This window comes from Zalophus californianus, chromosome 8 (genome assembly GCF_009762305.2).
Source record: "Zalophus californianus isolate mZalCal1 chromosome 8, mZalCal1.pri.v2, whole genome shotgun sequence".
NCBI lineage: Eukaryota > Metazoa > Chordata > Mammalia > Carnivora > Otariidae > Zalophus > Zalophus californianus.
In genome coordinates this window covers 78,346,417-78,362,109 of record NC_045602.1, presented here as the reverse complement: position 1 = coordinate 78,362,109, position 15,693 = coordinate 78,346,417, and the positions used below count along the sequence as shown (strand labels likewise).

Sequence of the window (15,693 nt, the reverse complement as noted above, 5' to 3'; positions counted from 1 at the left end):
GTAGATTGTATTGAGTTTTCCACTATAATCACATAGGAAACACCTCTGAATCAGTCTGTCTAAACGCCAAATTCTGTCCATCATTCTTTTCTTAAAAGTCGCTTCCCCTGTCTTGTGTTGTTGCATCTATAGCTGAGGTCCTGAGTGGCCCAGGGTTATAGGAAAGCAGCATTCCAAGTCAGAGATGTCTTTTGAAAAAAGGTGTCTCTCATCTGAAAATGTTGGAATTAATTTTGGATGTAGCTTAGAGGGAGCTAATCTTAGAGGGTGCCCTTCCCTGTGGAAGATTTGAAAATCAGGTCTTCATCACAGGTGATTTTTGCCCACTAATACCGTACTGTATCATAAGCATACTCTAACTGCTCCTTGCTGAGTACTTTTAATACTCAGGCTACTGTCAGTTCTCATAAACCCCTTGCTACAGTCATGTGAGGTAGGTGGGAATCTCCGTACTGTCTAGAGGAAACTCAGGCTCAGGAAGCTAAGGTAACTTGCTAAAGGTGAGAATTCTATTAAATGAGAGACCCAGGATTTGGATCCAGGTCTTTCTGAGTCGAAACTTTGAACCATTTAACTTAGCTGAAACTCAAATTTTCAGTTTAAATTTAGATATGCTTTGCATGCCCTGTCTGGTTTTTACACCTCCCCTCCCCTCACGTGCCCCCCCCCCTACCACATACACTTACACACCCACACTAGTTTTCAGGGTATCAGAACCTGAGGACATTATCCTCATACCCAGAGAGTATTTTAGATTGATCATAGTTGTTTTTCAAATGTTTGTTCATAGTGATAAGTGGAATGATTCAGATATTTGGAATTGGTTAATTTAGTCTCAGGCTATGAATACGAAAATTATTTGTATTGGATAAAACTAGTCTTTGAGCTTGCCATGGCTCATTGCTATCCTGGTGAAAATTTTCTCTGATACAAGATACAGTAGTAATATATAGGTGCTGCAGCTTTGATTATTCTTCTTGAGAGGTGTATATATTTAAAACAGTGTAAACCACAGCCTAAAACTGTCCTTTTTAAAAAATCTGTTAAATACATTATTACATTAAGCAACAAACATGCCCCTTCTGATGGAAGGAATTAACACATCACCTAAGGGTTGCATCCTTAAGTTTTCAAGTTTCCTGCAACTATTCAGAATACATAATATGCCCTTGCTACGAGCTCCGGTGCTGTCTGCCCTGCAGTCAGAGTCTCGTTTAGAACGCTCACTCTGAGGTACGGCCATTTTCCTGAATCTCTGCGAAGTCTAATCTGACTCATAATTTATTTTTATGTTTGTCTTTTCAGTTATTTGTTCCACAGCGGCAACCAAGAACATCCAGGAGATATTCTGCTAAACACAACTGTGGAAGTTTTGCCTTTTAAGGTATGCCTATTTTTTTCCCCTAATTTTTCTTTTTTTTTTTTTTTAAGGTTTTATTTATTTGCGAGAGAGAGAATGAGAGACAGAGAGGATGAGAGGGAGGAGGGTCAGAGGGAGAAGCAGACTCCCTGCTGAGCAGGGAGCCCGATGCGGGACTTGATCCCGGGACTCCAGGATCATGACCTGAGCCGAAGGCAGTTGCTTAACCAACTGAGCCGCCACCCAGGCGCCCTCCCCTAATTTTTCTTAAGAACGAAGACCAGGGGACTTGGTTTGAGGTTATTCTTGTTTATGAAGTGAAAGAAAATTCTCATGATCGCAGGACCTTAGTGGCAAGGTTAAATTTTTTTTTTTTTTTTAATGGGGAACACTTAGTGTATTGTCCCATCTGTCTTATTCATAGAAAGAGCCTCCATTTTGTTTCCTGGTGGAAAATATCTTGGAAGTTCATACTAGGAAAATAAATGAATCATCATTTTACTTTAATGCTTAACTGCTGTTTACATTTTGAGTCCTGAAATCCCATGTGGCTTTAATGCCTGTTGTTTAATACACAAAATTAATTTACTGGTCTTTAAGGAGTGCTTAGATTTCTTTCAAGTTAACACAGTTTTTTATTTTTAATAAAAATAGTACCCTATTAAAATTAATTAAAATTTAAATTTTCTAACCACAAATATAGATAGATTGATTCAGATAGTTAAAAAAAGAATATTTGTATTGATAAACTCTTTAAGGTTCAAGACTGAAATGACATTTTCTCTTTTTTAGAGATAGTTGTGCCATAAACACCACTTTTATGTTTATTAAGATATATTAGATCTGTTTTAAATAGAAGTAATGATTTGTATAAAGTTGATGTTTTTGTTCTATTTTAGAGTGAAGGTTTGGAAATAAGCAAAGAAACCAAAGACAAACGATTAGAAGATGGTTATTTCAGAATAGGTAATACCTCCTACTAGTAAAATGTCCTTGACTTTTCTGGACTTACTCCTAAAGTAATTTTAAATTCTTGTAGGATGTTAAGCACTTTAGGGTTACAACTACCAATGTCCTCCCAAGTTGTGTGTGTTCTCGTGTTTCAGGACATACTTTTACTATCTTGACCTAACCAGGATTTCAGATCAAAGGTTCATTTGTTGATTCCTCTTTCTCTCCTCACCTGCTGTTTCATTGTTGATAGTCACTGAGAGATCATCTGCCTTCAGCTGCCTTCTGCACTCCTACCTGGTGACCTTAGCTACTTGCAAGGTCCCAGCAACATCCCTGTGCTAGAATCTCTGTGCCCTTAGCCCCTGCCTCCGTACTGAGCTTCGGGTCTGTGTGGAGATGCTTTCTCTCTTTTTTTTCTTTTAAGGTTTTATTTATTTATTTGAGAGAGAGAGAGAGAGAAAAAGAGAGAGTGCGTACAAGAGGAGGGGAAAGAGGGAGAAGCGACCCCCCGCTGAGCAGGGAGCCCGATGCGGGGCTCCATCCCAGGACCCTGAGATCATGACCTGAGCCGAAGGCAGATGCCCAGGTGCCCCTTGAGATGCTTTCTGACATGGCCACACAACCATCTGCTCTGAGTATCTGTACCAGGGTCATATCTTCTGGTCACCGTGGTTTTGTTCACCTGGTTGCCCAAGCCCAACCTTGGGAGACACCCTGAACACCCACCCCACTTTTTGCCATCCATTAACATAAACTGCATCTGTCTGGGGATACGTACTCACCTGGCCTGGGACGCTGCTGGAGTCCGCTGCCTCCATGCCTGAGCCAGAGAAGGTCTGCCTCTCCCTGCGTCCTTTCGTTGGCTTTGCCCAGAGCCCCTGCTGTTAGCTTTCACAAAGTCCATATTACCATGATGTTAGCCTGGGGAGAGACCTTAACACCTTGCCATGATCACATTCCTTAGCTTCCATCCACTTTCACGTCTTGTTTCCTTTGATTCTCAGTTTGCGTCGTCCTGAGACTCTCGTTCCTCTAATGCTTCTTGCTTTCACGGGCAGCCGTGTCCCTGGCCATTTTCTCCACCTGATATTCCTCCTAATGAATGCTTTCTGGTTTTCTGTTCAACACTGCAACTGGCCCTCTTGTCTGCTCTTCCTGCCACACTGCGTGTGCTTTACTGCGTAGCCTTGCCGTGTCACAGCGCGGTCCCGCGCATCAGGGGGTGGGGTGGGGAAGGCAGGGGGTGATGGCCCTCGGCCATCTCCTGCAGGCAATGTACGGCCTGTTGCTGGATAGGTGTCGACTCAGTGAATGATGATATATTTTCTTTTTCTTAAAACAAATTGATGCTCTTCGTAGTAGTAGGAAGAAGAGAATATTGGTAAGTTTATGCTGTAGGTACACAGGATGGATACAATCTGAAAACTGTCTCTGGAGCAGTTTTCACATTTGGTGTCATTGTTTCTGCTACAAGGCTTGTGTGATAACCCTCATTTTTGCATAGTTTTGGTGGATAGATGTTTCATTATTTTCATATTTGGGTTATATATATAGCTTAGCTCACTTCTAGAAATGTACAAAAAATTGGCTGCCTATCCAAGACATTTATTAACCCTTTTACTTGTCCATTATTTAGTTTCTGAGACTGTTGTGTTCTAGATTAGGAAAGCATAGGAAATTGCCCATCTGCAGTAATTTGAAGATAATGACCATCTAAGACATCAACTCATACATGTTTAGAATGGAAGAGGACTTGGGGATCAGCCACCCTAGGACCTTGTAAAATGAAAAGGTGCATCAGAAACAAAGAGCAAATGATCTTTCTCAATTGACTATAAAAAATTCCGCTCCCTTAAGTATGCATTAGTGGAATAGCTTCGCAGACCTTCCTCATGGTGAAACAGCCATAACTGGTGAAAATTATTGTCAAAAAAAAAAATAGAGCAAACGGAGAGACATTACTCATGAACATCTGAATCTGAGTAATAACATTGAGTCTGTGGTCTTTGAGTCCTGACCCACTGCATTTCCCGTACTGCCGAGCTCAGTGAGATGGAAGCTCTGTCCTCGGCACTTAGTAGTTCCCGTTGTGAGGCGAACAGCCTGGTCCCAGAAACACTGGAAGGACGGGATGGATGGCGTGTGGTCAGGGTCTGGCAGGAGGGGATGCTGCATGGGGCGTGACCTTGGAAGTCTAGGCCCGTGCCAGGATTTGGGAATTCTAGTCACTCTTCAGTAATTTCTTCCTTCCATTCCCCCTTCTTTCCCGTCTTTCAATGCTGACCTACCAGGCCATTGGGTCAAGGACAAAAATTAAATTTCTTGTTTGGAAAGCTGGGTACAGGCCCATGGTACCAGATGCAAATTTGAAAACATAAACTTAAGTCTCCTTCGCTCTTCTTTTCCCCCCTACCCAGTGCTTCTTGGCGGCAATTCCTTTAAGGATTTGTGTCCTGCCCAGACGTATTCCGTTCAGAAATAAAAAGATGAGTATATTCTTTAAAAACCCACAGTCATACACAAGTGATAATATGTGGGACAGCCTTTGTTCTGCTCCTGTTCACTGACCACAGGACGTATGCATTACACATGGAAGGTGAACATCCCAAAGGCCATAACATTTCAGATACAAATAATAATGTAATGAGTATCTGTGTGTTTGGCTTAAGGTTTGCCATTTCCGTTGTTCTTCCCTAATATCTTCTGTCCTAAGGTCTGTGGTTACCATTTGCGTGTATACTTCTACTACATGTGTATGATGTATTCCTGAATAATGCACACTGTTACTTTGCTTGTTAAATTTGAGAGAAATGATGTCCTTCTGTAGTCTACAATTTGCTTTCCCTCCCCATCATGAGGTTTCATCCACTGAGATGCATGTATCTATGGCTCATTCATTTTCACTACTGTGTAAATTTCCATGGGGGAATATATCACTGTCTGTTCTCCTGTTTGGTTATAAAGTTTGTTTTCATTTTTTCTGTTGCAAACAATGCTCCTCTGAATAATTCTGCACATGTACAAGAGTTTCTCTGTATTGGGAATGCAAATAGGTCTTTAGCTGCATTATCTTCTGTTTGCCTTTATTCTTTGTATTCTTTCTTCATTCTTTTAATTGGCTGCCTAGTTCCCATGTATTATTAATAACATATCAAAATTTATATAGCCAGTCACCTAGTGATGGATGGTTGTTGGCAGTTTTTGCTGCAATATATACTCTTTTTGGACATGTGAGAGTATTTCTGTAGGATAAAATCCTGGGTGAAAGTGTTTTTGTTTTTTTTTTTGTTGTTTTTTAAGATTTATTTATTTATTTTAGAGAGCGTGTGGGTGAATGCAGGGGGAAGGAGCAGGGGGAGAGAAAGAGTCTTAAGCAGATTCCCCACAGAGCCCAGAGCCCAATACAGGACTTGATCTCACAACCCTGAGATCACAACCTGAGCCAAAACCAAGAGTTGGTCACTTAACTGACTGTACCAGGTAATTATCTTTCTAATTAAATGAGCTCATCAGATGATAGTATGATACCTCACTAAAGTGTTGTAAGTTTCACGGTATTTTTCAGCCCTAAATCCCCTACCTAACTCAGTAATTCGGTAATACTTTTTTGTAGCATATACTTCCTACCCCAGTCTAGCCCCAACATGGACATACTTTTATGAAATAAAATTATTAATAACTTTTGAATAAAAACATTACTTTGGAAGTTGATACGTTTAATACTATAAGTCTTCTTGGGGCACCTGGGTGGCTCAGTCAGTTAAAGATAGGTCATGATCTCAGGGTTGTGAATTGAGCCTGACATGGGGTTCTGCACTCAGCATGGAGTTTGCTTGTCCCTCTTTCTCTGCCCCTGCCCCTGCTTGCATGCGTGCATCCTCTCTCTAAAATAAATAAATCTTTAAAAAAAATATTACAAGTTTTCTCTGGTATGATTTTCAAGTTGAACATACCTTACTAAAAGCCTAATCATTGTTTTGTAAAACTCTAGAATAGACTGCATAATCTGCACATGATAGCCCATGGTCCAGATCTGGCCCACTTCCTGTTGGTTTTTTTCTCCTGTTCCTGTTTTTGCTTAGAATGTTTAATTTTTTTTCATATTTATTTTTAAATGGTTTGCAAAAAAAGAATTATATATTGTGACATGTAAAAATTATAAAAAATTTAAATTTCAGTGTCCGTAAATAAAGCTTTACTGGCACACAGCCATGCTCACTGTAGTTCTGTACCGTCTGTGCGCTTTGATGCTACAAGAGCAGAGGTGTTCATGGAGTTGCAGTAGAGATTGAGGTGGTGCTCTGATTGCTTTGGGCACTCGATGGGCTATAAATAGCAGCAACGTGTTTATAATTTGACCGTGTTTCAAGTGCCACACATACCCGCACATCACCATCCTGTGACATTTTTTTAAAAAAATGACCAGTGCCTATACAAGTGGACTTTGAATGTCAATGCTTTTTAACACTATGAAAACGTGGAATATTTTACAAAGTCAGATGGCAGATCGTCCTGGTTATTATGCCGCCATGCAACAGCTGTGCATCATAATGTGAATGCATTACCATCCTGAGCGCTCACAGGATTCCCAGCTCACAAGAAAGCAGAGGTCAGGAAATTAGAATATTTAACATAGAGTATTTCGTGACAGCAGAATTTCTTCACAGAAATAAAATTCAAGTGAGGCTGTAACCAAAGTGTGAGAGTGACTCCAGTGTTAGCCAAGTAAATAAAACCAATTACCAATAGTGAGTTAAATCGTATTTAATTGGAACATCCAAAGATACGTGTGCAGATAAAATAAACTTATTTAAGATCATCAGGCTTTCAGCAACAACCAACAGCTTGAAGAACTGAGGACATTGGGAACCATATCAGTCAAAAAACAAAGCAAAGACTATTGACTGTTAATATGATATGGTATTTATAGCATATTTTAGTTATGTAAACTACATGAAAACAAGAGAACACAAGGCAGAAAGGTGATAACTAAATGTATATCACTGTAAGATTATAATTAATTGGCAAAATAGAATTTTTTGAAGTCAGACTGATTACTTGAAGTACATTATAGTATCTAGAATACCAATAAAAATAATATAAAAAAATAAATGGATATGTAAAAAAAAAAGAGAGGGGTTTGGAAAGAGAAAATAAATTTAAACCATAGAGTGTTTGAAGTTTTCCTCTCTATTGTAATTATAAGAATTATATTTATTTATGTAACAGATATTCACATCTTGTTGGGAAAACAACTCCCTTCACAGAAGGTGAAAAAAATATTGCAAATATTTCATTATGCCAGTTGTTTATTCTTTCTAAAACCCCAACAGTGTCATTTTCCTCAAAATTAATCCTGATTATCACTAAATGTTCTTAGTTGATTCCCAAGTGCTTGACACTCCTTTTTCGTTTTGTTTTGTTTTGTTTTGTTTTGTTTTTTGTTTTGCTTTGTTTTTCTCCTGGTCTTTGTGCATTGGTGTGTGTGAGGGTTTAGATACACTAATGCATTTTGAACCTTTTTGGATGAGGATATTTGCAAGATCACTGTCAGAAATCCTGCTAGTGCAGAATATCTGGGGATATCTCAGTGCACAAAGTCATTGTAACAAATTATATGTGGGAAACTGGATCTAGACCTGCAGTACAAAGAAAGCCTAAAAAATCTTCTTGCACCAAGGTAACACTGGAATAAAAATAGGCTCAAATCTGTCATTTCCATAAAAAAACAAAGCAAATAATTTCCGCGTCTCTTGATGAGTTGATAGAGATTCCTGGTACTGCCTAGTTGTTATTTGCAGCCAATGCCAAGCTTGAAGTGACTGAAGCATTGGCCTCTGAAAAGTCTGCATCAAACCAGGTACAGGCAAGAATATTTTCCAACAAGTTGAGAAAACAAAAATTGATAGAACCTGAAGTGAAATGTGTTATAATGAATGGTGGTGAAGATATGTATGAAGAAGGCTACATGGATATATTTACAAAACTTACGCAAATGTAAGCTTAAGCCAATGGTTATTACTCATCAGGTACTCTACAGGAAACACTTGAATCTGTCATGTATCATTTTATTGAACCAGCAGCATTGGCAGTGAACTTGATTCACTCTCATGGATTCTGCCATGATCAGTTCTGTGAATTTTTGTCAGAAATAGGAACTGAACAGTGTGACTTGCTGGGCCACACAGCAGTTCTGGGGCTTAGCAGTGATTAATTTTATTGTGGAAAAAAAAATTTTTTTTAAGCCCAGGAACAAGATTGAAATTTTTTTTTCCCAGTGAGAACTGCCCTTAACCACTATTATCTCTTTGAAAGTTAGTTTTTGCTGCAGACTTGATAATGTTTAATTCAACCTGAAATTACAGGACAAAATAGCACTTCTATGCAAACCTTGTATTTCAGCCAAGTCACTGATGACAGTGATGATTTGAACTCCAAGTAATATCAGACTAATCAAGGAACTTCCACCTAACTTTTGCTGGCAAGTGACTCATTTGCAGTGTAGTGACACATACAAGGCAAATATCAAGGAGAACCTCATGGAATTCCATAAATACCTTCTAAATGATGAATATGCTCCATTAAAATCATGTGCTTGTGGATTGATGTATTTCACAGTATCTAGGCTGTGTGAAATATTCAAGATAAAATACATAAAATCTCATGGATCCACATGAACAGATGAACATTTACAATTGATTTTTTTTTTTTTTAACAATCAGAGGAGGATCATTTTGAATCCCAGTTAACTGAAATGTTAACCCCCCTGCAACCCCAAAAGGAATTCTGTCCTCCTTGGTACACCTGCATTAGCAAAACAAAACAAACCCCCAAAAAAACAAAAAACAGAAGTACTCCATGGTTGTTCTTATAATTTGAATTTCATCAATAAAGATTTTGTGGAGATTTTTTTCTCTCTTTCCGTGTATAAGTACCAACCTGGTATCTTCACTTTTCCTCTTGGCCCACAAAGCCCAAAATATTTACCATCTGCCCTTTATAAATAAGAAAAGGGTTGCCAGCTCCTTGCTTAGAGAAATGTGGCCAAGAACAAACCATTTTTTTCTGTCACTTTTTCAATAGCATTTTGTTGTGGTTTTAAGAATAATCCTCATGGCAAGAAAAATTGGATATAGCACATGAAACCTTTTTTTAAATATTTTTATTTTATTGTTTTGTTAATCACCATACATTACATCATTAGTTTTTGATGTAGTGTTCCATGATTCATTGTTTGCATATAACACCCAGTGCTCCATTCAATACATGCCCTCCTTAATACCCATCACCAGGCTAACCCATCCCCCCACCCCCCTCCCCTCTAGAACCCTCAGTTTGTTTCTCAGAGTCCATAGTCTTTCACGGTTCGTCTCACACTCTGGTTCCCCCTCTTCATTTTTCCCTTCCTATTATCTTCTTTTTTTAACATACAATGTATTATTTGTTTCAGAGGTACAGATCTGTGATGCAACAGTCTTGCACAATTCACAGCGCTCACCGTAGCACATACCCTCCCCAATGTCTATCACCCAGCCACCCCATCCCTCCCACCCCCACCACTCCAGCAACACTCAGTTTGTTTCCTGAGATTAAGAATTCCTCATATCAGTGAGATCATATGACACGTCTTTCTCCGATTGACTTATTTCGCTTAGCATAATACCCTCCAGTTCCATCCACGTCGTTGCAAATGGCAAGATTTCAGGGTTTTTTGATGGCTGCATAATATTCCATTGTATGTATATACCACATCTTCTTTATCCATTCATCTGTCGAAGGACATCTTGGCTCTTTCCACAGTTTGGCTATTGTGGACATTGCTGCTATAAACATTGGGGTGCCCGTACCCCTTTGGATGCCTATATTTGTATCTTTGGGGTGAATACCCAGTAGTGCAATTGCTAGGTCATACAGTAGCTCTATTTTCAACTTTTTGAGGAACCTCCATACTGTTTTACAAAGTGGCTGCACCAGCTTGCATTCCCACCAATAGTGTAGGAGGGTTTCCCTTTCTCCGCATGCCCGCCAACATCTGTCGTTTCCTGACTTGTTACTTTTAGCCATTCTGACAGGTGTGAGGTGGTATCTCATTGAGGTTTTGATTTGGATTTCCCTGATGCCGAGCGACGTTGAGCACTTTTTCATGCGTCTGTTGGCCATTTGGACGTCTTCTTTGGAAAAATGTCTGTTCATGTCTTCTGCCCATTTCTTGATTGGATCATTTGTTCTTTGGGTGTTGGGTTTGATAAGTTCTTTATAGAATTTGGATACTACCCCTTTATCTGATATGTCATTTGCAAATATCTTCTCCCATTCTGTCGGTTGTCTTTTGGTTTTGTTGACTGTTTTCTTTTGCTGTGCAAAAGCTTTTTATCTTGATGAAGTCCCAATAGTTCATTTTTGCCCTCGGTTCCCTTGCCTTTGGCGATGTTTCTAGGAAGAAGTTGCTGCGGCTGAGGTCAAAGACGTTGCTGCCTGTGTTCTCCTCTAGGATTTTGATGGACTCCTGTGTCACATTTAGGTCTTTCAACCATTTTGAGTCTATTTTTGTGTGTGGTGTAAGGAAATGGTTCAGTTTCATTTCTTCTTCATGTGGCTGTCCAATTTTCCCAGCACCATTTGTTGAAGAGATTTTTTTCCACTGGACATTCTTTTCTGCTTTGTCGAAGATTAGTTGACCATAGAGTTGAGGGTTCATTTCTGGGCTCTCTATTCTGTTCCATTGATCTATGTGTCTGTTTTTGTGCCAGTCCCATACTGTCTTGAGGATTACAGCTTTGTAATAGAGCTTGAAGTCTGGAATTGTGATGCCGCCAGCTTTGGTTTTCTTTTTCAACATTCCTCTGGCTATTTGGGGTCTTTTTTGGTTCCATACAAATTTTAGGATTATTTGTTCCATTTCTTTGAAAGAAGTTGATGGTATTTTGATAGGGATTGCATTGAATGTGTAGATTTCTCTACACATTTTCTCTAGGTGGCATTGACATCTTCACAATATTTGTTCTTCCAATCCATGAGCATGGAATGTTTTTCCATTTCTTTGTGTCTTCCTCAATTTCTTTCATGAGTATTTTATAGTTTTCTGAGTACGGATCTTTTGCCTCTTTGGTTAGATTTATTCCTAGGTATCTTATGGTTTTGGGTGCAATTGTAAATGGGATCGACTCCTTAATTTCTCTCTATTCTGTCTTGTTGGTGTATAGGAATGCCACTGATTTCTGTGCATTAATTTTACATCCTGCCACTTTACTGAATTCCTGTATGAGTTCTAACGGTTTTGGGGTGGAGTCTTTTGGGTTTTCCACATAAAGTATCACATCACCTGCAAAGAGTGAGAGTTTGACTTCTTCTTTGCCGATTCAGATGCCTTTCCTTTCTTTTTGTTGTCTGATTGCTGTGGCTAGGACTTCTAGTACTATGTTGAATAGCAGTGGTGATAGTGGACATTCCTGCCGTGTTCCTGACCTTATGGGGAAAGCTCTCAGTTTTTCCCCATTGAGAATGATATTCGCTGTGGGTTTTTCATAGATGGCTTTTATGATATTGAGGTATGTACCCTCTATCCCTATACTCTGAAGAGTTTTGATCAAGAAAGGATGCTGTACTTTGTCAAATGCTTTTTCTGCATCTATTGAGAGGATCATATGGTTCTTGTTCTTTCTTTTATTAATGTATTGTATCACACTGATTTGTGGATGTTGAACCAACCTTGTAGCCCAGGAATAAATCCCACTTGGTCATGGTGAATAATCCTTTTAATGTACTGTTGGATCCTATTGGCTAGTATTTTGGTGAGAATTTTTGCATCCATGTTCATCGTGGATATTGGTCTGTAATTCTCCTTTTTGATGGGCTCTTTGTCTGGTTTTGGGATCAAGGTAATGTTGGCCTCATAAAACGAGTTTGGAAGTTTTCCTTCCATTTTTACTTTTTGGAACAGTTTCAGAAGAATAGGTATTAATTCTTCTTTAAATGTTTGGTAGAATTCCCCTGGGAAGCCGTCTGGCCCTGGGCTCTTGTTTGTTGGGAGATTTTTGATGACTGCTTCAATTTCCTTAGTGGTTATAGGTATGTTCAGGTTTTCTGTTTCTTCCTGGTTCAGTTTTGGTCGTTGATACATCTCTAGAAATGCATCCATTTCTTCCAGATTATCTAATTTGCTGGCATATAGTTGCCCATAATATGTTCTTATAATTGTTTGTATTTCTTTGGTGTTGGTTGTGATCTCTCCTCTTCCATTCATGATTTTGTTGATTTGGGTCATTTCTCTTTTCTTTTTGATAAGTCTGGCCAGGGGTTTAATCAGTCTTGTTAATTCTTTCAAAGAACCAGCTCGTAGTTTCGTTGATCTGTTCTACTGTTCTTTTGGTTTCTGTTTCATTGATTTCTGCTCTGATCTTTATTATTTCTCTTCTCCTGCTGGGTGTAGGCTTTATTTGCTGTTCTTTCTCCAGTTCCTTTAGGTGTAGGGTTAGGTTGTATATTTGAGACCTTTCTTGAGTAAGGCTTGTATTGCTATAACCTTTCCTCTTCAGACCACCTTTGCTGCATCCCAAAGATTTTGAACAGTTGTGTTTTCATTTTGTTTCCATGAATTTTTTAAATTCTTCTTTAATTTCCTGGTTGACCTATTCATTTTTTAGTAGGATGCTCTTTAGCCTCCATGTATTTGAGTTCTTTCTGACTTTCCTCTTATCATTGAGTTCTAGTTTCAAAGCATTGTGGTCTGAAAATATGCAGGGAATGATCCCAATCTTTTGGTACTGGTTGAGAACTGATTTGTGACCTAGGATGTGATCTATTTTGGAGAATGTTCCATGGGCACTAGAGAAGAATGTGTATTCTGTTGCTTTGGGATGGAATGTTCTGAATATGTCTGTGAAGTCCATTTGGTCCAGTGTGTTGTTTAAGGTCTTTATTTCCTTGTTGATCTTTTGCTTAGATGATCTGTCCATTTCAGTGAGGGGGGTGTTAAAGTCCCCCACTATTATTGTTGTTCATGTGTTTCTTTGATTTTGTTATTAATTGGCTTATATACTTGGCTGATCCCATGTTAGGGGCATAGATATTTATTAACTGTTAGATCTCCTTGTTGGATAGACCCTTTAAGTAGGATATAGTGTCCTTCCTCATCTCTTATTATAGTCTTTGGTTTAACATCTAATTTTGTCTGATATAAGGATTGCCACCCCAGCTTTCTTTTGGTGTCCATTAGCATGGTAAATGGTTTTCCACCCCCTCACTTTCAATCTGGAGGTGTCTTTGGGTCTAAAATGAGTCTTTTGCAGACAGCATATCGATGGGTGTTGTTTTTTTACCCAATCTGATGGCCTGTGTCTTTTGATTGGGGCATTTAGCCCATTTACATTCAGGGTAACTATTGAAAGATAGGAATTTAGTGCCATTGTATTGCCTGTAAGGTGACTGTTACTGTATATTGTCTGTGTTCCTTTCTGGTCTATGTTACTTTTAGGCTCTCTCTTTGCTTAGAGGACCCCTTTCAATATTTCTTGTAGGGCTGGTTTCGTGTTTGCAAATTCCTTTAGTTCTTGTTGTCCTGGAAGCTTTTTATCTCTCCTTCTATTTTCAGTGACAGCCTAGCTGGATATAGTATTCTTCACTGCATACTTTTCTCATTTAGTGCTCTGGGTATATCATGCCAGTGCTTTCTGGCCTGCCAGTTCTCTGGGGATAGCTCTGTTGCCAGTCTAATGTTTCTACCATTGTAGGTTACAGATCTCTTGTCCCGAGCTGCTTTGAGGATTTTCTCTGTCTCTGAGACTCGTAAGTTTTACTATTAGATGTCAGGGTGTTGACCTATTTTTATTGATTTTGAGAGGGGTTCTCTGTGCCTCCTGGATTTTGATGCCTGTTTCCTTCCCCAAATTAGGGAAGTTCTCTGCTATAATTTGCTGCAGTGTACCTTCTGCCCCCCCCTTTCTTCTTCTTGTGAGATCCCAATTATTCTAATACTGTTTTGTCTTATGGTATCACTTATCTCTTGAATTCTGCTCTCGTGATCCAGTAGTTGTTTCTCTTTTTCTCATCTTCTTTATTTTCTATCATTTGGTCTTCTATACCACCAATTCTCTTTTCTGCCTCCTTTAACCTAGCAGTTAGAGCCTGCATTTTTTATTGCACCTCATTAATAGCCTTTTTGATTTCAACTTGGTTAGATTTTAGTTCTTTTATTTCTCCAGAAAGGGTGTCTCTAATATCTTCCATGTTTTTTTTCAAGCCCAGCTAGTGTCTTTATAATCGTCATTCTGAACTCTAGTTCCAACATCTTACTAATGTCCATATTGATTAGGTCCCTAGCAGTCGGTACTGCCTCTTGTTCTTTTTTTGAGGTGATTTTTTTCTGTCCTTCATTTTGTCCAGAGGAGAGTAGATGAGTGAGAGAACAAAATGCTAACAGGGTAACAACGACCCCAGAAAAATATACGCTAAAGAAACAGAAGAGACCTTCCAGAAAATGGTTGCTTTTCTGTTCAGAGAGTTGCTATTCTTTTCTTCAATCTCCTGTTGAGTTCGTTGGTGTTCAGAATGGTTTGATCCCTATCTAGCTGAATTCCTGGGACCAGACGAAATTTAAGTCTCCTACTCCTCCGCCATCTTGCTCCTCCCCCCAGCACATGCTACCTTTTTGTAGAACTTCTTGGTCCTATCCTTAAGGAGAGCTTTTTCAGCTTGTCATTTGTAATGGCAGTTTTCTATTAGAACCCCCTGGAGGAGGTATCATCACTTCTTAATCCCTTCTAGATGTGATATGGGAAAGGATACATACAGATTGAGCCCCTGCTCGAGGCAAACCATTGTATGTATGTCTGAAAGCACTGAAATTTGTTATTACTGACAACCCTCAAAGGGTCGGACTGAGAGATGGTACAGAATATACTTTGGTTAAATCACATTTGTTAAAAACGTGCGTGTTAAAATATTTTTGATGCAAGAACATATATAGATAAAGGTATATATATCTCTCTATATATAATGTTACATTTAATTTGCAGTAAGAAGGAGTATATAGCTCTGCCTCTTTTAATAGGCTGCTTCTAATGTAAGCGTACACTCCAGGAGAAATTTGAACGTTGAATAAAAGTAGAAAGGGAAAAATTCACCCAGGCTGTGTCTGATGACCTCCACTGGAAGTGTTTTGGTGTTTTTCTTCCGTTTTAAGTCCGTGATATTTTATGTGTGCCAATTTCAGCCTACCCAACACATTTGATTTTTCTTTTGAAGGGAAATTTGAGAATGGTGTTGCCGAAGGAATGGTGGATCCCAGTCTAAACCCCATTTCAGCCTTTCGACTTTCAGTTATTCAGAATTCTGCCGTTTGGGCCATTCTTAATGAGGTAAGACAATGTGTGTGATCTGTG

The 15,693-nt window shown here is 39.0% G+C and overlaps 1 protein-coding gene across 3 annotated transcripts in view; it reads left to right on the top strand.

The window, feature by feature from the left end:
• The window catches only part of MGAT4A (alpha-1,3-mannosyl-glycoprotein 4-beta-N-acetylglucosaminyltransferase A), a 119,623-nt gene that overhangs the window by 103,536 nt on the left and 394 nt on the right, over positions 1 to 15,693 (top strand). For all 3 annotated transcript variants that reach the window (XM_027620757.1, XM_027620755.1, XM_027620756.1), the window contains exons 13-15: positions 1,306 to 1,384; positions 2,260 to 2,326; positions 15,557 to 15,669. In XM_027620757.1, coding sequence (XP_027476558.1) covers positions 1,306 to 1,384; positions 2,260 to 2,326; positions 15,557 to 15,669 — 259 coding nt within the window. The remainder of the gene's footprint in view (positions 1 to 1,305; positions 1,385 to 2,259; positions 2,327 to 15,556; positions 15,670 to 15,693) is intronic.